The sequence below is a fragment of the Bos javanicus genome, chromosome 25, assembly GCF_032452875.1.
Source record: "Bos javanicus breed banteng chromosome 25, ARS-OSU_banteng_1.0, whole genome shotgun sequence".
Classification (NCBI taxonomy): Eukaryota; Metazoa; Chordata; class Mammalia; order Artiodactyla; family Bovidae; genus Bos; species Bos javanicus.
In genome coordinates, this window is record NC_083892.1 from 1,424,080 (window position 1) to 1,449,620 (window position 25,541).

The 25,541-nt window shown below is 39.6% G+C and overlaps 1 protein-coding gene across 1 annotated transcript in view; it reads right to left on the reverse strand.

Moving 5' to 3' along the window:
• Nucleotides 1-25,541, reverse strand: part of MEIOB (meiosis specific with OB-fold) — a 43,490-nt gene that overhangs the window by 9,911 nt on the left and 8,038 nt on the right. The window contains exons 3-12 of the mRNA XM_061400745.1: nt 24,908-24,965; nt 20,132-20,263; nt 18,326-18,398; nt 14,645-14,840; nt 12,294-12,394; nt 11,382-11,434; nt 11,198-11,293; nt 7,503-7,604; nt 3,403-3,556; nt 1,052-1,235 (exon numbers count right to left, since the gene is read on the reverse strand). Coding sequence (XP_061256729.1) covers nt 1,052-1,235; nt 3,403-3,556; nt 7,503-7,604; nt 11,198-11,293; nt 11,382-11,434; nt 12,294-12,394; nt 14,645-14,840; nt 18,326-18,398; nt 20,132-20,263; nt 24,908-24,965 — 1,149 coding nt within the window. The remainder of the gene's footprint in view (nt 1-1,051; nt 1,236-3,402; nt 3,557-7,502; nt 7,605-11,197; nt 11,294-11,381; nt 11,435-12,293; nt 12,395-14,644; nt 14,841-18,325; nt 18,399-20,131; nt 20,264-24,907; nt 24,966-25,541) is intronic.

The window sequence follows — 25,541 nt, forward strand, 5'->3', positions numbered from 1 at the left end:
CTTGCATCTCCTTTGTCTCCTGAATTGCAGGCAGATTCTTTACTCCTGAGTCACCAGGGAAGCCTTGTAATTCTTTATGCTATATGAAAAAACCTGATTATTTTCACTGTTTCTATGGTAGCCAAACCCTTCTGCACATTTGGGAATTGAACATTATTAAAAATAACCCTAAATTCCCTAATTTACTAGGTCATACTCTGGGATTTTCATATTAATTGAATATATAGAATAGTATGATTTATATTATACTATATTATTTACATAGAATTATTATAAAGTGCACTAACTTTTAAATAAATTTTGCTTCTTTCCAAAAGAAATTGCCACTTTAATGCTGTTTTCTGTTCATCCGTCATTGCAAGAAACTCATCTACCTGGATTAAAAAAATTAAACATTTCCAAAGAATATATAGATAACTCATTTTGACAATAATGTAAAACTTAAATTTGCTCTAGAGATGAAATTTTATCCATAGTAATTACAGCTCAACTCTCTTGATGGAGGAGATGGGGCCAGACAGGCTCTAAACTGAATCTCTGAAGCCAGCCAGAGGCCAGCACAGAAAGCCGCTCTTGACAAAGTGGACACCACTGAAGTTCAGTGGTAAAATTTCAGAGCCGGTTCTAACAATGAAAGTATCAAACGAAACACCAAGCGTTTAAGTTAATCTCTGCTGCTGTGCTCCAGGGCAGACTGATTTTATGCACCTGAGTAGGTGAAATACCACCAAGCCCTCCTCACAGAGGACCCTGCTCAGTGTCTCCAAGGTTTCATTTTTGCCCACTGTTATCTGACTATATAAAATGTCATGTATATTCTCCACTGTTACCAAGGACCTCTCCTGTTATTCCTAACAGTTAATGTTAGCTAGGATATTAATATACAGCATGTAATTCTTTATTCATTAAAACAATGTGTGTTTAAATCAAGATTGATTTTTCCCAGACCTCTTTATTAAGGAATTAATTTCTATCAAATGTTCACCAAAATAACTTATATGTTTTGGGAAGAGAATTCAATTTGGAAGTATTTCTAAGTATTATTATTTACCGTGCATCCCAAAGTCTCCTCAGCCACACTTCCTGTGAGACTACAGGAATGAAGGGTACCTGTGTGATCAGTAAGGTCGATTAGCATATCAAAGCTGAGAAAAACCGATTTAAATCCCGAAGAATCTTTGTTGCAAGTTGTACAAGTGCTGGATGCTTCATTTACAATGTAACCACAGACAGAACTGAAAAGAAACAAAGACAATGATAAAATGTGAAGGCCCTAAGGGACAGCTCTGATCTTTAGCAGAACTATTACTTAGACTTTTAGTCTAAGTTAGCACATGAGTTGGTAATTACAGAGTGCTCAGCCCTGAGTAGGACACAAAATAGACCCAGGAAATAACAGGGCACAATGCAAAAGGATAACAAACACGCTCTCTATGTGGTCAACCTCACTTGCAGTATTCCTGCTTCTGAAACCGCGATCAGCCAGTCCTTTCAAGGTTCTGCCTCCTACCTTCCCCAAAGCTGGGGTTCTTGCCCAGGGTCACCTCCCCACTGGGGCCTCCCTCTCCTGCACCCCAGCCCCATCCCCTCCCTTCTCTGAGCAGACGTATAATTTACACTTTAGCATGGACTTACACCCTGTCACATCCTATTTGGTGTTACTGCAGATAGGTCTGCTTATCTCCTGGCTCAGAGTTTGAGGGCAGGAATCATGTCTTGCACCTGGAAAGCTTAGGTTCTGTGAATGCTCACTTGTCCTGTACTAGGTCCTCTGCACATTCACAGAATCACCCAGGGCTGGAGAGGCTCACACCCTAAATGCTGCCAGTACTGCTAGTGACACACTCCTCTCTTTAAGGGATGTGCTGTGCTGTGCTTAGTCACTCAGCTGTGTCCCCATGGACTGTAGCCCACCAGGCTCCTCTGTCCTTAGGGATTCTCCAGGCAAGAATACTGGAGTGGGTTGCCGTTCCCTTTTCCAGGGGATCTTCCCAACCCAGAGATTGAATCAGGTCTCCCACATTGCAGGTGGATTCCATACTGTCTGAGCCAGGGAAATTACATGCTATTCTATATTTCTGAAGCAGGCATTACTTTAGCCAATTTGAATAGGAAGATTAATTCAAAGTCTCAAGGAGAGGGAATGATCTAAAGACACTGCTTTCTTATAAGCCACAGATCATTTTAAAATTAAATATTAGACACTTTTCCTCAGATATCAATATTAAAGATGAAGGGGAAAAAAGGGAGGTGATAACTTACAAAAACTTTTTAAAGAGTATTTTTCAAAAAATAAGCACCTGCCTTATACAACAGCCTTTACATTAGGTTTTTCAACTTTAATACCAAATCACACAATGTTTTAGAAATCCATAAGTCAATTTCTTGACTGTTGATACACAAACTTACACATGCAATAAAACTACATGGAATTTAACACACACACACACACTCGATACATGTTAATCTGGGGAAACTGAATAAGATCAGTGAACTTAATTAAGATCATTATTGTCTGTGATGTGGTACTATAGATTTGCAAAATGTTACCATTCCTGGAGGAGGCTTCCCTGGTGGCTCAGCTGGTAAAGAATCCGCCTGCAATGGGGGAGACCTGGGTTCGACCCCTGGGTTGGGAAGATCCCCTGGAGAAGGGCACCCACTCCAGTATTCTGGCCTGGAGAATACCATGGACTGTATAGTCCATGGAGTCACAAAGAGTTGGACACAAGTGAGTGACTTTCACTTTCATCCTTGACCACTGGGGGAAACTGGACAAAGTATACAGTTTATTATTTCTTACAGTGCCATAGGAATCTAGAAATATGTCAATAAAAATTTCAATCACAAATCTACAGGGAGAGTTTCACAATAATATTTTAGAGTTTTCTTACCAAGCATTTTTTTTTTTTTTTACCAAGCATTTTTTAGCTAAGGTAATTAAATCTACTTGAGGTTACTTTTCTATGTAAGTAGATACTAACTGACTTAGGAGAGGTTGGAAATCACATTCATCATTCATTTCATTTCATTATCATGAAACAAGTTACTAAAATACTATTATTTTTATTGCTATAGGATGTCACCAAAACAATTTTCAAATTCATTACAAAACAATAGTTTGTCATCCCAGTTAAAAGGTTTTGGCAGTATCATCTATTTTTGGATTGCTAAAACACATTGAAATACATTTTACTTTAAAAGAGTATTAGAATCTTTGGGTCTAAACAGTTTGTTAGGGAAACTTTAGTATGTGTTATTTATTTATACATTTCTTTTAAATACATAACCACTACTATGTCAAAGAATAGCTTTAACTTTCATATAGTTTAAAATGTATTACCAATCATTGTTTTTTATTTCTTATAAGAATGAATTTCTAAAAGTAATTTGGTTGCTTACCATCTATTTCGAACTACTTTTGTAGTTTCGTCATCAATGTTCAGTGTAGAAATGTAAGCGTAAAGAATTCCATAGAAAGGTTCAGCTTTTCCTTCATTCTTCAAAGCTTTTACCTTTAATTGTTCAACTGTATAAACATCAACTATTGTATTTACTAAAAAAAAGAAAAAGTCATTACAGTTCTAAGTATATTCTAAGAATTCTAAAGGATTATATCCAAATAGAAAACCTACAGAGCTCAAATGAAAATATGTAGTAGTTTAAGTTCTGTAATAGAAAAGATTTATTATATATGATACATTAAAACTTATTATATAAATGGACATGAAAGTTAAAAAATAAGCAAAATAGAAAAATAATGAGAAATTTGTCTTTATTAAAATGAATAATTTCTAATCATCAGAAGAGTCCATTAAAAGAATGAAAAGGTAAGCCATAGAGTGGCAGATGCTAGCAATCTATAAGAAGATAAAGGATTCATAACCAAAATATCTAAATTGGAATCTTAAAAATCAATTTAAAAAAAGTCAATTCAATTTTCTAAATGCGGAAGAGATTGTATGTATGTATGTATGTATGTATTTTTGGCCCCACTATGCAGCTTGTCAGATCTTAGTTCCTTGACCAGGGACTGAACCTGGGCCACAACAGTGAAATCACCGAGTTCCTAACCACTGGGCTGCCAGGGAAAAAGTCCCTGGAAGAGAGTTTAAAAAGCACTTCACAAAAAGAATATAAAGAGAGACAATAAACATACTGGCCTTATTAATCATTAAGTAAATGCAAATTTAACAACAGTAGGATTCCACTAAATATTCACCATTTAAAAGACTAACCGTACAAACATTGGTGAGGATGTAGAGCAGCTCAAACTCCTGAACACTACTGGGAGAAGTATAAATCGGTGCAGACATTTTGGAAAACCATTTAGCAGAATCACTTAAAGGTGGACATGCATGACAAAGCAATATTCCTACTGCTGCTGCTGCTGCTGCTGCTGCTAAGTCGCTTCAGTCGTGTCTGACTCTGTGCAGCCCCATAGATGGCAACCCACCAGGCTCCCCCATCCCTGGGACTCTCCAGGCAAGAACACTGGAGTGGGTTGCCATTTCCTTCTCCAATGCATGAAAGTGAAAAGTGAAAGGGAAGTCGCTCAGTCGTGTCTGACTCTTAGCGACCCCATGGACTGTAGCCCACCAGGCTCCTCTGTCCATGGGATTTTCCAGGCAAGAGTACTGGAATGGGGTGCCATTGCCTTCTCCAATATTCCTACTAGGAACATGTATATCCAACAACAACAACAGAAAAAACAGACAGAGGTTCACCTAAAGTCACACTCAAAGAGAAAGTAAAAATTTTGTAGAAGGAAACAATAAGATAGAGAAATAAATTGTGATATATTCATATAATGGAATTGCATACATCAACGAAAAACAACACTACACACAGCAGTGTGGATGGCACTCACAGACCTAATGTTGAACAAAGGACATCAGACACAAGAGTGAGGTCCTATGATACAACTTCACTGTTAAAATTCCAAAACAGGCTAAATTTATCTGTGGTTTCTATGGTGCAATAAGTCAGAATCACATTTGGGTGGGCATGAGGGGTCTTATGGGCACTGGCAATTAACAGGTGCGTACTCTGTGCGATGGTGCATGGTACTGTCCTCTCATTCTTGTCTACTGTTCATATTCTTTGTGATAAGTACATGCATGCTAAGTCACTTCAGTCGTGCCTGACTCTGTGAGACCCTACGGACTATAGCTTGCCAGGCTGCTCTGTCCATGGGATTCTCCAGGCAAGAATACCGGAGTGAGCTGCCACACCCTCCTCCAGGGGATCTACCCAGCCCAGGGTCTGAACCTGCTTCTCTTGCATCTCCTGCATTGACAGGCAGGTTCTTTACACTTAGCGCTACCTGGGAAGCCCATATATGTTATACTTCAACTTAAAAGTTATTCTAAGAAAATTTACAAAACTAAGAACTATTAATCTATTAGTCATTTGTTATTTTTCTTAATCTTAGAGGAATCTTACAGGTCCAAACATTACTTAAGTAAGAAAGCTTTTAACAGGAGTTGCCAGTTCTCCAGGGCTTTACTACTTTCTTTTCTTTTGTTGCTGTTAAGCACATGAAATTTTGTTGCTGTTGTTCAGTCACTAAGTCATGTCTGACTCTTTGTGACCCCGTGCACTACAATACACCAGGCTCCTCTGTCCTTCACTAACTCCTAGAGTTTGCTCAAATTCATGTCCATTGAGTCGGTGATGCTATCTAACCATCTCATCCTCTGCTGCCCCCTTCTCCTCTTGCCTTCAATCTTTCCCAGTATCAGGGTCTTTTCCAATGAGTCAGCTCTTCACATGAGCACAGACGGCCAAATTATTGGAGCTTCAGCATCAGTCCTTCCAATGAATACTCATGGTTGATTTCCTTTAGGATTTAGTTATGCAAGCCCCTTCCCCACGACAAGGCTGTGATTCATGAAAGGGACGTGAAATTTAATTTTCTTCAATAAAGGGTCCAGTTATGTGTATCTATTTATCTTACTTTTATGTCTTTATCCTGCTGTCAGTTCATATGCACTGGAAAATGGATTGGAAGATTTTCCCAAAATAGCTCTTTATTTCTGGGTTTTTGCTGTATTCTGTGTTGTGTTTACTTTTTAAATATTGAACATTATTTTAACTAAAAATAACAAAAGCTTTAAAGAAAGTATTGTGATAGTTTTATTCTGAAATATCTAATCAGTTTCAACCTATAAGTTTTTTATGGGAATAATGAGCATTTTAAAAGATACTGCAACTCATTTTTGCCTCTGAGCAAATTTAATGATAGAAGTTTCCACAGTGGAAAAAAAAAAGTTTCCACAGTGAAATAAAAGAAAGGGAAACTTAAGTACCACTTTTGTGGTTACTTTGATATGAGTCATTGATCACGAAAATATTCTCCACTCAAATCTGATGGCTCTGAGTAGAAGACAAGAGTAGACACTGTTGTTCTTGTCCCCGTTTTCAGGTTCAGAGACAGGCAGGGACTGAGACACAGTGTGGCAAATCCATCTCAAGGCCCAGTGAACACTTTTGGGCTTCCTGGAAGTGTCCGGAAATGGCATTTGTACGACTGGACATTTAAAAATGCTTCCAAAGTAACAATAGTAGCTTTATTTTAATTCTAATAAATAATACAACTTTAAGCTTATCCCTTCTTGTAGGCAAAAAGATAATTATAAACCAGTAGTTTTGTTTTGTTTTTTCTATTAGTGATTGCTATTGAAAGGAAATGTGTTGGGAATTCCCTGGTTGTCCAGTGGTTAGGACTTGGCGATTTCATTGCCAAGGGCCAGGGCTCAATCCCTGATTGGGGAACCCCCACAAGCTGCACTGCACAGGAGAAAACAGAGCGAGAGGATGAAGAAAGGAAGTGTTAAACACCCTCCAGCAATGCATAACAAAGTTCTTCTTTCACAAGTTAAGGTGATTGCAGAATACTTTTTCCTCGATTAACTGAATTGTAACTCTCCTGAGATGAATTGGGTGTCCTCGATTATGAGAAAGAATTTCACCCCTTAGGATGAAGTTACAGGGGGATCTAAGCCCTCCCTCTGCTTTTCCCCATTCTAAGCATAAGCTACAGATGGCAGCAAACAGCATCCTTTTTAAAGTCAAGCCTCAATCTGGGGTCTGTGAATACATGGCATTTTGCACAAAATTCTATATGTGGCTACAGCTGCTTTTTTAGGGAGAGGGTCATTAACTCTCATCAGATTGGCAAGAGGTTACATAAATCTCCAAAAGTTTTAAACTACCTTTTTAAAGTAGAAGTATAGCAGTTACCAATCCCTAGGTCAGAAAGATCCCCTGAAGGAGGAAATGACAACCCACTCCAGTATTCTTGCCTGGAAAATTCCATGGACAGGGGAGACTGGCGGACTACAGTCCATGGGGTCATAAAGAGTTGGACATGACTAAGTGACTGAGCATGCACACACATAGCAGTTACATAATGAGAATACAGTGTCTTTTACTAAGTCACTTTATAAACCCAAATTCTGGCCTTTAAAAAATTCAAATAATATTTAAAAGTTACTTACAATTCATGGATTCTTTCAAATAATTGTCAATTTCATCATCCAGAGGATTCATTACTTTATTTTCTCTTATAAAATTCAGAAGGATGTTAGCTTCTGGTGTATCTTAAATTGGAAATGCATAATAAGTAAACTGCAAACTGATCACTTTTTAAATAACTGTGAATGATCCAAAACTATTTTTAATGGTAAAAAGTGAAGACATATAAGAATAACACAAATAGAATATTACAAAGCCATTAACAATGTGATGGGGTTCTCTATTAACACAGAGAGATGTACAGCATATATCATGAGTTTAAAGAGCAGTTTACAAAACATTTCATACATTTCCTTTGATTTTAAAAAGACATAAGCAAAATTATCTGGAAGAATATATAATCATCAAAGAATGATACAATCATCAAATAAATCATCAAAGAAATGATGATTTCTTATAAGATGAAGAATTTATAGTTCATCATTGTTTTCTTTTTTATGCTTTTATATATTTTCTGAATTTTGTATGTATTTCTTCTTTCATCAGAAAAAAATTGTTAAGGTTATTTGAAGAGCTTATTCTTCAAATGGGACACGAATGTTCTCCGGGATAGTCAGAAAATGTGCCAGAAGGCATGAATCTGATTTTGAAAAGGCGCTGTCTGACTCTGACACCCTTCAACCCCAAGCCCCAACCTCCAACATCTGCTTGTCTTCCAGCCTTCCCCCAACATTCTGCAAGCCATCCTGCCGATGTCAGACCCCCTGACACCCCTGGACAGAGTCAGGGTTTCTTCCTCCTCACCCTGTTGTACCACAAGTCTTATCACTGTTGCTTCTTCCCCAGAACTAGACCAGAATCCCAGACAGGGGGTTTGTCTTTTCATTTCTGTACTTCCTGTGTCTGATATAATGACTATCCTTCCATCCATCTCAGCATCCATCCTCTCAGGTACTTCCTTGTTCCAGAAAGTGTTTAAGTTACCTCACTACTTGGTAAATAAAAGGAATTCACTAAATATTTGTAAATTAATGAGAATCTTGGGGCATAAACCGGTAGGAAGGGTGGGGTGTGGCACTGCTGTCAAGATCTCTAGAGACAACAGGTCTATCCCAGACTGTCTGTGGGGGGACAGAAATTCTTCCTTCCACATCTGACCACCAAACCATTTAGAGGTTCTTAATTTCTATGTGGCATGTGTAACCCAGGAAATAAATAAGACTGATTTTTAAAAGCACATTGAAATTCACACACCCTTATACATATTTTCCTTGTATTCGTCTCCTTAATAATAAGTAAGGCATTTATTCTAATTATGTTGACATTGCTCAAAACACTTTGACATTTCCCCTCTGAATCTGTTTTCAGAGCCAAATGCACAATATCCTTCAAATCTGTCTCTTTAACTTAATCTTGAGGTTTCGAGACAATTAGTATTATCAAGCTCGATAATCTTTTCCGTCAAACAATCCCAACTGTCTTTTAGAAATTTTCCCAGACCAAATTTACCCTTAGAGGATGGAAACTCTGTCACTGATGTTATTGAAAGCACTAAAAATAGCCTATTAGTATTATTATATTATTAAAAATGAGAAACCATAGTACCCTTCTCGAAAGAAAAAAAAAAAGGATTGAAGAGTGACAGTATCATCCTGTGGTAAGAACAGACCATGGTTGTGTCACCACCAATGTAAAAGAAGTCACTGCAATCCTTTTAGAACTTAGATAATGTCACTGCCTGGCTCCCCTTCCCACAGAGTAGAAGGCAGCCTGTACAGCCTTCCGATCACCTCCATTTCTTCTCTGACCTCAGCCCCTCCTCCTGCCCTGCTCCTTCAGCTCCAGCCACACTGGCCGCAGAGCCTCTGTACTGGCTGGCTCCTCTGCCCGGTGTGCTCTTTTCCTATGGTTAATGCCACCGTACACCCCCTCACCTCGCTCAGATGTCACCCTCTCACTGTGCCTACCTGACCACTCTATGTAAACAAGCAACCTGCCTTACGCACACCATGGCATTCTGGACCCTCCCAACCCTGTTCTCTTTTACTTCTCAATCATTTCAAATTCCAAAATTTGCATGTGTTATCCTAATTGTTCATTCTGTTTCCCCACTGCTAGGATGTGAGCTCCATGAGCAGGAGAGATACCTGTGTTTGGTCACTGGACCCAGAACAGTGCTCAGCACACAGCACATGTGTAGTAGATGAGAGTTCAACAAGAACAAATCAATGAGTGCCATATCACCTCCCATGATACTGCTTTCAAGGAGACAATAATTCTGCAGTAGATGAGCAAGATCTAATTACTGATATTAAAACACAGTCTTGCTATTTTATACCATATCTCATAGTAATTTCACTTCTAACAATTCTGATAATGGTTTGGTCAAAGATATAAAATTGCTTTATAGCTCTCAGTCACTGTTACTGCTTTGTCATCAATCAGTAGAGCGAGCGCATAGTTAAAATGATACTTGCTACATTTATATTCTCTTAAGACTTTTCAATGAAGATCATGGCATCTGGTCCCATCACTTCATGGGAAATAGATGGGGAAACAGTGGAGACAGTGTCAGACTTTATTTTTGGGGGCTCCAAAATCACTGCAGATGGTGATTGCAGCCATGAAATTAAAAGACGCGAAGGAAAGTTATGACCAACCTAGATAGCATATTCAAAAGCAGAGACATTACTTTGCCAACAAAGGTCCATCTAGTCAAGGCTATGGTTTTTCCTGTGGTCATGTATGGATGTGAAAGTTGGACTGTGAAGAAAGCTGAGCGCCGAAGAATTGATGCTTTTGAACTGTGGTGTTGGAGAAGACTCTTGCGAGTCCCTTGGACTGCAAGGAGATCCAACCAGTCCATTCTAAAGGAGATCAGCCCTGGGTGTTCTTTGGAAGGAATGATGCTAAAGCTGAAACTCCAATACTTTGGCCACCTCATGCGAAGAGTTGCCTCATTGGAAAAGACTCTGATGCTGGGAGGGATTGGGGGCAGGAAGAAAAGGGGACGACAGAGGATGAGATGGCTGGATGGCATCACCGACTCGATGGACGTGAGTTTGAGTGAACTCTGGGAGTTGGTGATGGACAGGGAGGCCTGGTGTGCTGCGATTCATGGGGTCGCAAAGAGTCGGACATGACTGAGCGACTGGACTGAACTGAAGACTTTTGAAAGATTATTCATCCCTGGGACCTCTGTGCTCTCCTGGGGTGCTGAGTGGGCCTTTCTCTCTGGGCTACAAGCAACCTTAGGATGCAATCAGGGTACCCCCTCTTCTCCCTAGTCCTACTCCCCTCATTTCATACTGGGACAAGCTGTAACCACTTCACAACCACTCACAGTGATGAACTAAGTATCACATGATGATACTACATACATGTTCTCCATGCTCCAGCACTAAATTATTTGAATGCATTGAAATCAAATTTATTTTTAAATGGTCAATAATATAGGTTATCCAATCAATGGCATTGATCTCTCAAAATTAACACAAGGGATAATGCTTTACAAATGAGTCTGGCTTTTCACATTTCTTTTGTAAATATATCAAAGATACAGTTTACTGTAAGTTTTAAAAGTCATATAAGGAAGCTTTTCACTTTTAACTCAAATGAAATCCAAGCTTTATTTTCATTCTTAAACACACTATACAAATATTGGAATACATGATATAGTCATTTCCAAAGGGATTAAAATTTTCAGATAGCTTTTTACCTGGATTAGTTGTAATAATGGTTTTTGAGATTACAGTTGCTGTCATGCTGTTCCGAAATTTGTCAAAACTTATCCTTACATCTGCAGCAAATATTACTGTTTGGGGAAAAAGCCATTTTAAAATTATTACACTGGAGGATAAAAAATTACAAATATTGAACACAATCACTGAAGTATGCGATACCTGTTTCTTGTGGAACCCAGCTCTGTGCAAGTAGAATAGATTCACTATCCCAACTGCATGTGTGAAAAAAGAAATGACAAAAATCAAATACATTAGAAAACACTGACAGTGGCCATGTTATTTATCAGAAAAAGGATGTCTTAATGGGTGAGGTTAATAATCCCCCATGTGATCCAAGGCACAAGGAAAGGTTTTGGTTTTTCCTGCATTTTTCAGGGCTACTCTGCCTATTTCACAGAAAATTTAACACCCATGGAAAGCATTCCTTCAGCACATCCATCTCTAACAACTTCTGCTCCTTCCATTCCCTCTTTTCCTATCACCAGGTCACTCCACACTAGTTATAACTGAGTAACTACAAGTCTAAAAATTGTGAAGTCACTCTTTCATGCCATTAAGGGATTATCCCCATAATGGATAAACTGCTTGACGAACCTGATGGATTGAAGGCCTGTTTCAAATTCAATCTTGAGTCTAAACACCACCATAGTACTCCCTGGTATGCTTCAGGGTGTAGCCCTGCCCCACAGAACCTAATCTGTGACAAAACTTGCTTCTTCACCATCTTCCCATGGCCTGCTCCAGAGTACCACCTAATGGATCACAGAAAGTCTGTCTTGTTCTTTATCAATGGGACTTAGTAAATGATCATTTGTTACAAAAGTGTATGATAGTAAGTAAGTTACTATAGAATCCATCTATGAAATCCCATGCCATCAGAAGATCTCATTTTAAGGTAATCATAGACTGTAATGACTGGACACACAAGAGGAAGGTTTTATTTTTAATACCATTTCCTCCTATCATCACTCCTCTCCTGATATGACATCCATCACCTCTTGATGAGATGAAAATGTTCTGACTTGACGATAATAGCACAGATTTCAGTTTGGAACAGATGTGGGGAGTTACCATATCATTGCAAAAGAAGACTCTGTCTCATCGTAGAGTTTGACTTCACACCTCTGGCCTTTTCTTCGGTCTGAAGTTGTAAAGTATTTTGGCTCTCCAACCTTAGAAATGGAAGGAAACAGTTACTCTTCTTCACCTATAGCTGTAGAGGTACTTAAATATTTGTTGATGGAAATACTCAAATGTTTACCTTTTAAACAACAAATTAGAAATATCAAAATAGTGAGACTCACTAATATGTATTTAAAAGTATCTTGTACCTCTGCTGCTGCTGCTGCTAAGTCGCTTCAGTCGTGTCCGACTCTGTGCGACCCCATAGACGGCAGCCCACCAGGCTCTATATTTAAGTTGAAAGGTACACACATTGATTGAAGAGAGACACAGACATATGTGCTCCAAAGACTGTGGGACCTTTTCAACGTGTCAGAACAAACACTCCATGACAGGCCCCTGGGTGACAGCTGTGTGGACTCACTGAGGGTATAAGATTCCTTTCAATGTCTGTGTGTCCCCATGGCTTGGCATAGGGCCCGCATGGAGCTCAGTGATTGGATGGATTCGCCTGTCCAGGCATCTTGCTGGCCCAGGTACAGGTTATCAATAACCACATTCCTGCCTTCTTAGGGATCAGCTGGAAGAACCACATGAGGGATCATAATGGGAATGTGTGTTGATATACTGTCTAATTCAGTCCACACTGTGGTGTAAGAGAATTCATGGTGGAGGTGAATTCAGGGGCCCCTCTGTGCCCTCAGGGAGTTCGCAATTGGACCAGCAGGCACCTCTGATGGCTACATAGCAACGGCTCAAACATGGACAGTCAGCTGCCCACTGTGCACTGCCTCCATGATCTATTGTCAGGACTGAGCTCCACGGGAAGGGGCTGGAGAAAGAGTCACAGCTGCCCACAGAGGAGAAGGTTTACAGAGTCAGAGAAAAGAACAACCTGTCACAGCAAGCAAGGAAACGACATGAAAAGGAGCTTTAAAGGGAAGAAACCTAAGTAGAGGTGAGACAGAAGAAAGAACAGGTTAAATAAAAATGTAAAGAAAAGGAAATATAAGAGGGATGGAAGCAAAATGGGAGTAGAAAGGCATGAAAAGGAAATAATATAATCCTATGAAAGGTGGTACCAGACTCAAAGAGTAGAGGCCGGAAGTGGGACATGGAAAAAGCTGTTGTAGGGTTTTATTTTTTTTGTTTGTTTTAATTTATTTGGTTGCACCAGGTCTTAGTGGCAACATGCGGAATCTTCATTGTGGCGAGATCTAATTCTCTGACCAGGGATTGAACCTGGGCCCCTGAAAAAGTGTGAAGTCTTAACCACTGGACCACCAGGGAAGTCCCATGCAGGTTTTATACTCACACTGAGTTTTAGAAAATTCTTACTACATTGTAATACGATGGCATTACATAGAATTTCAGAGAAATTCAGAGATCATATTCTGCCTTTAAGTAAGATTGAACCTAAGTTGCCCAGAAAGGGATTTTTCCGATTGTCAAGACTGTCATGTAGGGTGTTTATTCCTCATTCCTGACTGACACGAAGTGCTCACTGTGTGGCAGGCACTGTGCTGTGCTGGGTTGGGGTGGTGCCTCTGTTGGCCTGTCATTGGGGATGATTGACACTCTTGCAGTTATTTAACATGGAAATGCAATTAGCAAGTACTTACAACAGTAACTACAAGTATCTAAATCTATTTACCTCCCTTTTCCCCCCTTGGTTATCCTCATTTTGTATATTGAAGAATTGTTCTTGCTCCTTTATTCTTATTTGTGTACTTTATTTTGTGTAAATTTGCTCCCTGTCAAGTGACTCTAGTCTGTCCAATGGAGTTCAAAACTTGCTGTAATTGCTAAGAGGGAGGTGTGGATGCAGAAGGTGGTGAGACAGTCTGCCCTGCTTTCCAGCACCCATAGCTCACAGGGCCCCTACCACAGCACCCTGGGTTTCTCACTCTGTCCCCCATCTCAGGGCAGCTCTGAGAACATGCACTGAATTAATTCCTTGATTTATTCAACATACATTATTTAAAAGAACTTCCTGGAGATCGTCAAGTCAATGAATTTACTCTTTCTATTCATGCCTTTGTTTAACTGAAGTATGAAAAGCTCTCATATAGTTAGTGAACCATTTATGACTGTGTGCTGCATTTAACATTCAAATACAATTTTATTTTGCTACTCATTCTCAGGTAAAATGCTGCTTTCTTTAATTTTCTAAATTCAACTGAGGATGGATCAAGATATAGAGAAAATTTTACTTCAGTGATTACTACTTTCCAAACACAAATACTATGCTAGAACTCCCCCACCAAATTGAACTGGGCTTTGTTGGGGTTTTAACTTACCGACCTCACAGCTGCAAGAACATTAATAATTTTCCCATCAAGACTGTGTCCATTCGCAACAATGTCACCCAGTGAATAATAATCACAAGACTCTTTAACAGGTAAATATATCAAAGAAAGTAACTTGGCATCCACTTCGTAACTGGAACAGAGTTTTACCGTTGAGTGATTCTCACTGAGCAATAGTTTATAATTGCTAAATTGTAAAAACACACACACAAAGTTAATATCAAATGATTTCTAATAGAAAAATATTTAGAAGTTCACAGTTAAATTTTGGTTGTAATTTAAACTATACTTTAAAAACTATATTAAGATTTATACTTTTCACTCTTAGAAACATTGAAAAACTGTAAAATACTTTCTGTATAAAATCTATTTCCATTAAGAAAGTGTTTTAAAGACCAATTTGCTGCTTCGAGTGCTAATTGCAGCATGTGGGATCCTTGTTGCAGCACATGGGCTTAGTTGTCCCACCGCATGTGGGATCTTCGTTTCCTGATCAGGGATTGAACCTGCGTCCACGACATTTGAAGGTGGATTCTTAACCAGTGGACCACCAGGGAAGTCCCCTTAGAAACCTTGAAAAACTGTAAAATACTTTTTGTATAAAATCTATTTTCATTAAGAAAATATTTTAAAGACCAATTTGTGTCTGAGTTTCAAGCACACTAATAGTCTAATCTTGCCCAATAAACTGAGTTTCAGTTTCTTTGTAAAAAAATTTTAAAAAAAAGGATGTAAAAGCACTCTACAACATTGTGTGTTATGAGGAGGTTGAGCTCCATCTCTGTGACACTGACTGTGCCACCTACATGCTTTCCTGACCTCTTCAGAGCTCTGTGGGCTTCCCTGATAGCTCAGTTTGTAAAGAATTAGCCTGCAGTACAGGAGACTCCAGTTCAATTCCTGGGTCGGGAAGATCTGCTGGAAGGGATAGACTGCCCATTCCAGTATCCTTGGGCTTCCCTTGTGGCTCAGCTGGTAAAGAATCTGCCTGCAATGTGGAAGACCTGGGTTTGATCCCTGGGTTGGGAAGATTCCCTGGAGAAGGGAAATGATACCCACTCCAGTGTTCTGGCCTGGAGAGTTCCATGGACTATACAGGGTCGCAAAGAGTCGGATACAACTGAGCGACTTTCACTTTTGAAGCTCTGTAGGAGCAAACAGATGCACCTTATGCACACACTGAACTTGAGGTGCTCTTCCCTTTGGCCAGTCAGCTTCCAAGTGTGCTCCATGGAGCCTCTTTCTTACCCTCTATTCCAGCCACCCCCGCCTCCTCCCCTGCTACTGCCTTAGGTGTTTACCTCATAACTTCTTACCCAAATTACTGTCTTGTCTCCTAAGCTTTATTCCCCTACACTTGGTCCTCCTCAGGTAGCCAAAGTGACCTTCCTAAATCATGAATATGCATATCTTATTTCCCCGTTCAAAGATCTTCTGGGTTGAAACAAAAAGCAAAGCTGTCTGTGAAGGGTCTCCACTTCCCTCTTTTGCTTCTTCTGCCTACCTATACTCCAGCCACATCAGATTCCGAGGCTACGAAACTATTATTTTAGAGGGAAAAAAAGTTGAATATCAGCAGTTTCATGAGGTTTAGATGACTAACTGTTCTGGAAAAGGCCAGGAGATTTTGTGTTTGTCCCCTCTGCCAGGAGTGTTCTCCCCCTTCACTCATGCCTTCACTCCACAAACACTTCCTGAGAGCCAACTATGTGCTAGACCACAGTCCAGGCCCCGGGGGATAAGTGGTGAGGAAGACAGACAATGACCTATGACCTCACAGTCTCACATGCCCGAGAGGGAGACAGACAAGAACAATTCATCAAATGATCCAGGCTTGCGATCAGTATTACATGCTAAGTTGCTTCAGTCGTGTCCGACTTTTTCCAATCCCATGAACTGTAGCCTGCCAGGCTCCTCTGTCCATGGGATTTTCCCATGCAAGAATACTGGAGTGGGTTGCCATTTCCTTCTCCAGGGGATCTTCCTGACCCAGGGATTGAACCCACGTCTCTTGTGGCTCCTGCATTGGCAGGCAGGTTCTTTACCACTAGCGCCACTGTTATGATGGTGCCTATAACCCTGTGTACAGGACTAAGTCCTAGTAATGGGAACTGGATGGGCTACTACAGAGCAGATATGGAAGGCCTAAGGAGATGACATTTAAACTAACACTTGAGTGAAAAGTAAAAGTCGCTCAGTCGTGTCAGATTTTACAACCCCATGGACTATACAGTCCGTGGAATTCTCCAGGCCAGAATACTGGAGTGGGTATTGTTTCCCTTCTCCAGGGGACCTTCCCAATCCAGGGATCGAACCCAGGTCTCCTGCATCACAGGCAGATTTTTTACCAGCTGAGCCACAAGGGAAGCCCAACACTTGAGTGAAGAGAAGAGCAAATAAGACTGTTCTCTGCAGAGGGACATGAACATGCCATGCTATTAGCTCAGAATGAGCCAGGATGTTCACAAAGTAAGGACTCTCCATGTGGCTGCAGAGAAATGAGGCCTGTAAGATGAGGTCAAAAGGTGTGCAGGTGCGTGTAGTAGAGACTGCTGTGCCCACCTGAGCCCTTCACCAGCTACACCCTCTCTCTAGATCTGCCCTCAGCCAGAAGTGCCTCCGTAGGAACATGGGCAGACTTCAGCCAATAACCTGTAAACTCAGGGTACCAAAGCCCAGGCACCTTTCTTCAGAGGGTAGCACTCTGAGGTGAAACTGATACTCCAGAGCTCCCACCTGGGTCAGGACGAGGTGGGGCTTCTGCTGAACCTGCCTCTTTAAACACTCCTTCCTCCCTTACAGCTGTCTTTCCAGGCTGCTTCTGAGAGCTCTCCCTCAACAAACCACCTGCACAGAAGTCTCTGAATTCTGCTTCCTGGAAACCTGAACTGAGAGAGCAAGGCATGTGAAGAGAGCCATAAACTGAGATGTAAAATGGATATATGACTTCTAAGATTTATCTTTTCATTTTTCAGGTTTAATGTGACTAGAGTCAAATTTCTGTAAATCTAAGAATGAGAAGTGAAGTGTTAGTCACTCAGTCATGTCTGACTCTTTGCAACCCCATGGACTGGGGCTCATCAGGCTCTTTTGTCCATGGGATTCTCCAGGCAAGAATATTGGGGTAGGTAGCCATTTCCTTCTCCAGGAGATCTTCCTGACCCAGGGATCAAACTCAGGTCTCCTGCATTGCAGGCAGACTCTTTACCATGTGAGCCACCAGGGAAGAATGAGAATCAAAGTATTAAAAATAAAGTCATTTTTAATGTGATCCTATGTCGAGGTAAATTATTTTATAATCAAAGATAAATACTGTGTGGCAGAATTAAACTCTGAATTTTCAACCTAAAGTACACACATCTTTAGTAAGTGAAAAAAGTGAAAGTGTTAGTCACTGGGTCGTGTCCGACTCTTTATGACCCCATGGACTGTAGCCTGCCAGGCTTCTCTGTCCATGGAATTATCCAGGCAAGAATACTGGAGTGGGTAGCCATTGCCTTCACCAGGGGATCTTCCTGACCCAGGGACAGAACCCATGCATTGTAGGCAGATTCTTTACCATCTAAGCCACTAGGGAAGCCCCTACACCACTCCCGGCTAATCTGACATACACAAACCTATTAGTAATAATCATTCGGGCACAAAGGTTGTTGACCTCTGTGCTAGATTTACCTAGGAGTTGCAGGACTGAACTTTTCTTCTCTTTCTAAATCCTTTGTTTGGATCAGAGGATTCTCAATTATCACTATAACAGAGGGGAAAATATGATGCTATTACTAAAAAAGTAACAGGATAAATTTAAAAAACAAGTGTACATAACAATGAACATTACAATATTATTTCTAATTTTGAGTTGCTGTTAATATCCTTCACAATTTTTTTCTTGTTTTGCTGTGAGCAATGGAATCCTAGTGTATGACCAATCAATTTGATCTCAGATGATACTTCTTATACTTTGTGTTTAAATTCTGACATTTGACCTGCATTAATATTATTTCGTTAAAAAATATTACTTTGTTGATTAGTTATACAGAACATTTGATGTGATTACAACATACCCTGCTATAAAATGAACAGTTAAATTGATCTTCACCCAATTCACAGTTGTTCTCAAAAACAATAGTGGTAGTTAGAAAGAGCAGTGCAAAATCTGGGTCCTGATTTGAAACCTACAACTTATAGCTTTATGACTTAATATTTTTGGGTTTCCATTTCCTATGGGTCTATGTTAGACATTTTGTGCTGCATTTTGTTAATTCCTCACACAACCATCCCTTTATTATCCCTTTTTCCACGTGAAGAAATTGAAGTTCACAGAGGTTAAATAATTTTCTTGAGGTGTTATATCAAGAAAGTAGTAGAGTTAGAATTGTTGTGATTCAAAAATCTATAATCTTTTTACTCAGCCACACCAAACTCTTATTTACTTTTATAAGCATCATCAGATTTACATCCTTACGATCCCTCATCTCACTCGTCCTGACAACAAGCATCAGTGTGGAATGCAGGTTACTATCGAATATATCTTCAGGTCTATGTTAGTGTTGTTCTGGCATGCATCCACAGATGCTTCTGCTTGTCCTGGGCCCTGAGATGTCTCCAGAGTTTTCTGCCTTCACAGGCCATATGTCCAATTACCTTATTATTCAGTTAGCAAAATACTATATAACCCTGAAAGTTAATAGTGTGACTGGGTGCTGAGTAACCAGTATGGGTAATAGGCTGCTAGATATTGCAGGATTAGACAGGAATAGTTTAATTGTCTGTGTTACTCTTTCTCTTCTTTTTTCTACCATGAAAGAGAGCTGGTATACTGCTTTCTTGTTTATTATATGAGGCTAGAGCTGTTATCTACTGAGTGACTAAGTTCTACACTTCATACCAGGCACACTGTCTCATTTAAGATTGATAAGAATCTACTGGGTATTAATTTATAGTTGAGGCTCAACAAGATTATGAAATTTTCTCAAAGCCACTATGTAAATAAGTGTTAGTATTTGGATTTGAATCCAGAGCTACCTGTTCCCAAAGTCTTGTTCTTTTGAATATACTATACTGTACTATCACAGAGATACTGGCGTAGGTAGAGGATATGAAGATTTGCTGTTTTAGACTAAAAATTTCTTAAAATTCCATCAAAAATTCATGTCATCTTTTATCAAAGTCTACTTAGCAGTTTTATTATACGTTTACAAAATGATATATGATTACAGTCACAAGAGGGACTGATGCAAAGTGAAATAGAAATAAACCAAAGATCACAGAGCTCCTAGTAAAAGTATGTGATTATTCTGTTTGTGTGTTTCAACTAAATGCTGAATGCCTTGTTATACTCTTAACACTTGACTTTTTCTGATAAGATTCTTGAGAATAAGAATTGTGTCTTATTTCATTCCGATGCCCTCAGTGTAGTTACCACAAATATATCATGGGACTAATACTGTAAGAGAAACAGTTTAAGAATCAGTGCCAACTTACCACACTCACCGACCCTAAAGCTGTCAGAAAGTGATCTGATGTAATCTTCACTGCCCCAGGATGTTGCATTTACAAAATGGGTTGTTGAATCACGAATGGTGAAACTAAAAGTGTACCTTTCTGATCCAATATCTAAGGGAAAACCAAGGCTTTTATTTTTCAGATGAAAAGTTTTAATTTTAAACAAAGGTGATTATTATGATACTAAAACACTCAAACACATGGTATAAAAAATTATTTCAGATATAAATTCTACAAGTTATGCTTTAAGAATTGCAAAACTGCCAAGGTAGATAATTCACCTCACTGTGACTTCTTTGTTCCCTTTCCCTAGTTACCTCTATATTCAGAGGGAAATAATGTGTAGGTTTGAACCATCCTGATATTAGATTACATTCTCCATTTCTCTCTTACTGTTGTTTTAACCTAAGTTAAATCTAAATTATTTCGAAACAAATAAATGTGTGCTAACTAAAAGATACCACTAGGGGTCAGCAAGCACTTTTTTCCAGAATAAATTCCAAAATAAATTTCTTTATTGTTTTTGCTAACTAAAAAAGTAATACAATGAATGATAAAGAAGATGTGGTACATATATAATCAGTCTGATTTTGGTTTTGACCATCTGATGATGCCCATGTGTAGTGTGTTGAAAGTGTTAGTTCTTCAGTCGTGTCCAACTTTTGGGGACCCCATGGACTATAGCCCGCCAGGCTCCTCTGTCCATGGAATTCTCCAGGCAAAAATACTGGAGATACAAAATACAAAAATAATGGTGAAGGGTTGTCATTCCCTTCTCCAGGGGATCTTTCCAACCCTGGGACTGAACCCAGGTCTCCCGCATTGCAGGCAAATTCTTTACCATTTGAGCCACCAAGGAATCCCGTTCATGTGTAGAATCAGCCATAAAAATAATGAATTTTAGTCAGTTCTAGTCACTACAGATGGTGACTGCAGCCATGAAATTAAAAGACGCTTACTCCTTGGAAGGAAAGTTATGACCAACCTAGATAGCATATTCAAAAGCAGAAACATTACTTTGCCAACAAAGGTTCGTCTAGTCAAGGCTATGGTTTTTCCTGTGGTCATGTATGGATGTGAGAGTTGGACCGTGAAGAAGGCTGAGTGCCGAGGAATTGATGCTTTTGAACTGTGGTGTTGGAGAAGACTCTTGAGAGTCCCTTGGACTGCAAGGAGATCCAACCAGTCCATTCTGAAGGAGATCAGCCCTGGGATTTCTTTGGAAGGAATGATGCTAAAGCTGAAACTCCAGTGCTTTGGCCACCTCGTGCGAAGAGTTGACTCATTGGAAAAGACTCTGATGCTGGGAGAGATTGGGGGCAGGAGGAGAAGGGGACGACAGAGGATGAGATGGCTGGATGGTATCGCTGACTCGATGGACGTGAGTCTGAGTGAACTCCGGGAGTTGGTGATGGACAGGGAGGCCTGGAGTGCTGCGATTCATGGAGTCGCAAAGAGTCGGACACGACTAAGCAACTGATCTGATCTCTGATCTGAGTGGGTGAACCTAGAGCCTATTAAACAGAGTGAAGTAAGTTTGAAAGAGAAAAACAAATATCGTATATTAACATATATGTATGGAATCTAGAAAAGTGGCATTGCTTATCCCATTTGCAGGGAAGACATAGATGTAGAGAACGGACGTGTGGACACAGTGGGGGAAGAGTGTGGGACGAACGGAGAAAGTGGCCTTGACATACATACACTATCATGTGGAAAACAGGTAGCAGGTGAGAAGCTGCTATTTACACAGAGAGCCCAGCCTGGTGCTCTGTGATGACCTAGAGGGGTGAGATTGGGGGAGGGGAAGGAAGCTCAAGACGGAAGGGATGTATGTATAACTATGGCTGATTCACACTGTTGTACAGCAGAAATCAACATAATATTGTAAAGCAATTTTCCTTCAATTAATAAATTAAAAAAAATTTTTACAGAAATACAAACAGCATGCTACTGACACAGAAACAGACATACAGATCAGTGAAATAGGACAGAAAGCCTGGAAATAAACCCACACAATTATAGTCAATTAGTCTACAACAAAGGAGGCAAGAATATACAATGGCAAAAATACAGTTTCTTCAATAAGCAGTGCTGGGAAAACTGAACAGTTACATGTAGAAGAGTGAAATTAGAACATTCTCTAATACCATATACAAAAATAAACACAAAATGGATTAAAGACCTAAATGTAAGGCCAGATATCATGAAACTCCTAGAGAAAAACATAGGCAGAACATACTTTGACATAAATTATAACAATACTTTATTGGATCCATTCCTAAAACAAAGGCAGTAAAAGCAAAAATAAACAACTGGAAACTAATTAAACTTAAATGCTTTTGCACAGCAAAGGAAAAGATAACCTACTGAATGGGAAAAATTATTTGCAAATGATATGACCAACAGGGATTAATATCCAACATAAATCTTCAGCTCATACAACTCAACATAAAAAAACCCTAACAACCCAATTTAAAAAATAGGAAGAACTGAATAGGCATTTTTTCCAAAGAGGAAATGCAGATGGCCAACAGGCACATGAAAAGATGCTCAACATCACTAATTATCAGGAAAATATAAATTAAAACCACAAAGAGCTATTCCCTCACACCTGTCAGAATGACTATCGTCATAAAGAATACAAATAGGGGCTTTCCTTGGTGGCTCAGTGGTAAAGAATCCACCTGCCAATGCAGGGGACATGGGTTCAATCCCTGGTCCAAGAAGATCCCAGATGTCTCATGGCAACTAAGCCTGGTGCCACAACTACTGAGCCCACCTGCTGCAACCACTGAAGTCCCACTTCCTAGAGCTTGTGCCCAGCAACAAGAGAAGACACAGCGATGAGAAGCCCGAGAACAGCAACTAGAGAAAGCAAAGAGTAGCCCCTGCTCACCACAACTGGAGAAAGCCTGTGCACAGCAACAAAGACCCAGCACAGCCAAAAATGAAATAGATAAATATATTAAAATTTAAATAAAAAAAGAAATCTTCCTTTTAATATGGTGTATGTGTGTGTAATGCTCACTCAGTTGTGTCTGACTCTCTGCAACCCTATGGACTGTAACCTGCCAGGTTCCTCTGTCCCTGGAATTCTCCAGGCAAGAATACTGGAGTGGGTAGCCATTCCCTTCTTCAGGGGATCTTTCTGACGCAGGGATTGAACCCAGGTCTACTGCATTGCAGAGGGATTCTTTACCACTGAGCCACCAGGGAAGCCCACCTGTCACTATGCTGCTGCTGCTGCTGTTAAGTCGCTTCAGTCGTGTCTGACTCTGTGTGACCCCATAGACGGCAGCCCACCAGGCTCCCCCATCCCTGGGATTCTCCAGGCAAGAACACTGGAGTGGGTTGCAATTTCCTTCTCCAATGCATGAAAGCAAAAAGTTAAAGTGAAGTCGTTCAGTCATGTCCGACTCTTAGCGACCCCATGGACTGCAGCCTACCAGGCTCCTCTGTCGATGGGATTTTCCAGGCAAGAGTACTGGAGTGGGGTGCCATCGCCTTCTCTGACCTGTCACTATACCACAAGTCAATTAACACAGCCACAATTACTCAGGTGATTCAAACAAAATAGTCTTCTGTCAAAATTACTGGCTGGCTGACTAGAGCTCTGATTCCCTCAAGCTGTATCAAAGGATTTATACCATACCCTTTAATAAAAAGCACTGACACTTTAGAAGCTAGAAATAGTGTATTGCTACTTTTGGCATTCTATATTGTATCTGTGCATGTAAACTATAAAAGTTTGAAGATCGGCTGATTTTACTTATTTGTTTTGGTCTCTGTTGCGGCACGCGGGATCTCAGTCTTCCTCCCAGCATGTGGGACCTAGGTCCTTGACTAGAAATCAAACACGGGCCCCCTGCTTTGGGAGCTTGAAGTCTTAGCCATTGGACAGCTGGGAACAGCTAGGGAAGTCCCTGAAGGTCAGTTGATTTTAAAAATCTGATTTTAGTCTTGGATTATGTTTCCATAGTCCTAAAACTGTTGCACAGACAACTAAATAAGGAACACTAAAGCCAGACTTAACTGTATTTCCCACATATGAAAGATGATTTTTTTCCCCTGAATCATTTAGTTCTTTGAATAAATACACAGATACTGCTGCATACTTCCCTCCCTCAACACTGTCTTGACATCCATACTGGAAAACCTTCCTCCTACCACTTTCTGTTTTCTATGAGACTTACCTGTGTGCTTGTATCTGATACTGACAGTTTACACGGAGTTCCTACTCTATGTTACACACTCTTACATATACAAGCTCATGTAAGTCTCATCCCAGCTTTGTTTACCCTGATTCTGAGGCTCTACATAGGACAGACTCGGGGGTGAGCCCTGTCAATCAGGCTCCACGTCCATCCTCTCAGAAGCTCTGATATCTGAGGATGATGATAGAGACTACAACTTCTTTCTCCAGTCTTTACACTGGGTTTTGCACAATGGAGGAGCTCAGAAAATACACGTTGATACACATTAATGAGCTGACCAATTTAACTAGCTATTTTAATACTGTATACACAGCTTTTAAAGTTATGCTTTAGAAATATCAAATAAAACCATTAAAATGATTTTAATGCCCTCACACATGTGGCCTTAAGTCAAGTACTTTACCATGCAATAGAGAACATGGCCATTGCTCTTAGGGAGTTAAACAGGCATGAGAAATTTAATCACTTAAATATACTTTGTTGTAGTCATAAGCCACAGTTGATGAAAAGTGAAGCAAAGAGTTAAATAGAACTCAGCTTTTTCTGTCTGGAAAGCCTTTGACATCTGTTTTTCCAATAACTATGCCGATTATTTTCTGAAAAACAAAAGGGTTATAGAAGACGAATATTAAACACAGATGGAGATGGTAAATTTAATTTCATGGACTTGTTATATTTTACTGGTTCTAACAAACATTTTTGACTAGGAACCATTTAAATGTATTTATTCCAGACAAACATCTAAAAGAACTTCATAAATGTTCATTCTACAAGGAATAGTACAAAGTAATAAGACAGTTAACTACTATTACAAATATAATCATTTAATACTTAGTATGTTTCTACTTTATTTTCAATCACTAGGTGGAGCACAGTAACTGCCCTATGCTATCAATTCTTACTGAATTCATTCAAAGCACATGTATAATGCAATTTAATTTGCCATGGTCTTCAAAGCTTTCTTTTATATAGAGTTTTCTAACAATCCACATAGAATTGCTTAGCTTCTTAATGCAAACATGCTGGACAGTAACATATATTAGATTGTAACAAAACTTGCATATCACTGCTAATAAATCTAAGCTCTAAAGTCCTAGATCTTAAACCTTAAAGGTATTAACATGTCTTTAATATTTTTAATGTTCTCTATAGTGACTAATAAAGAAAAATTA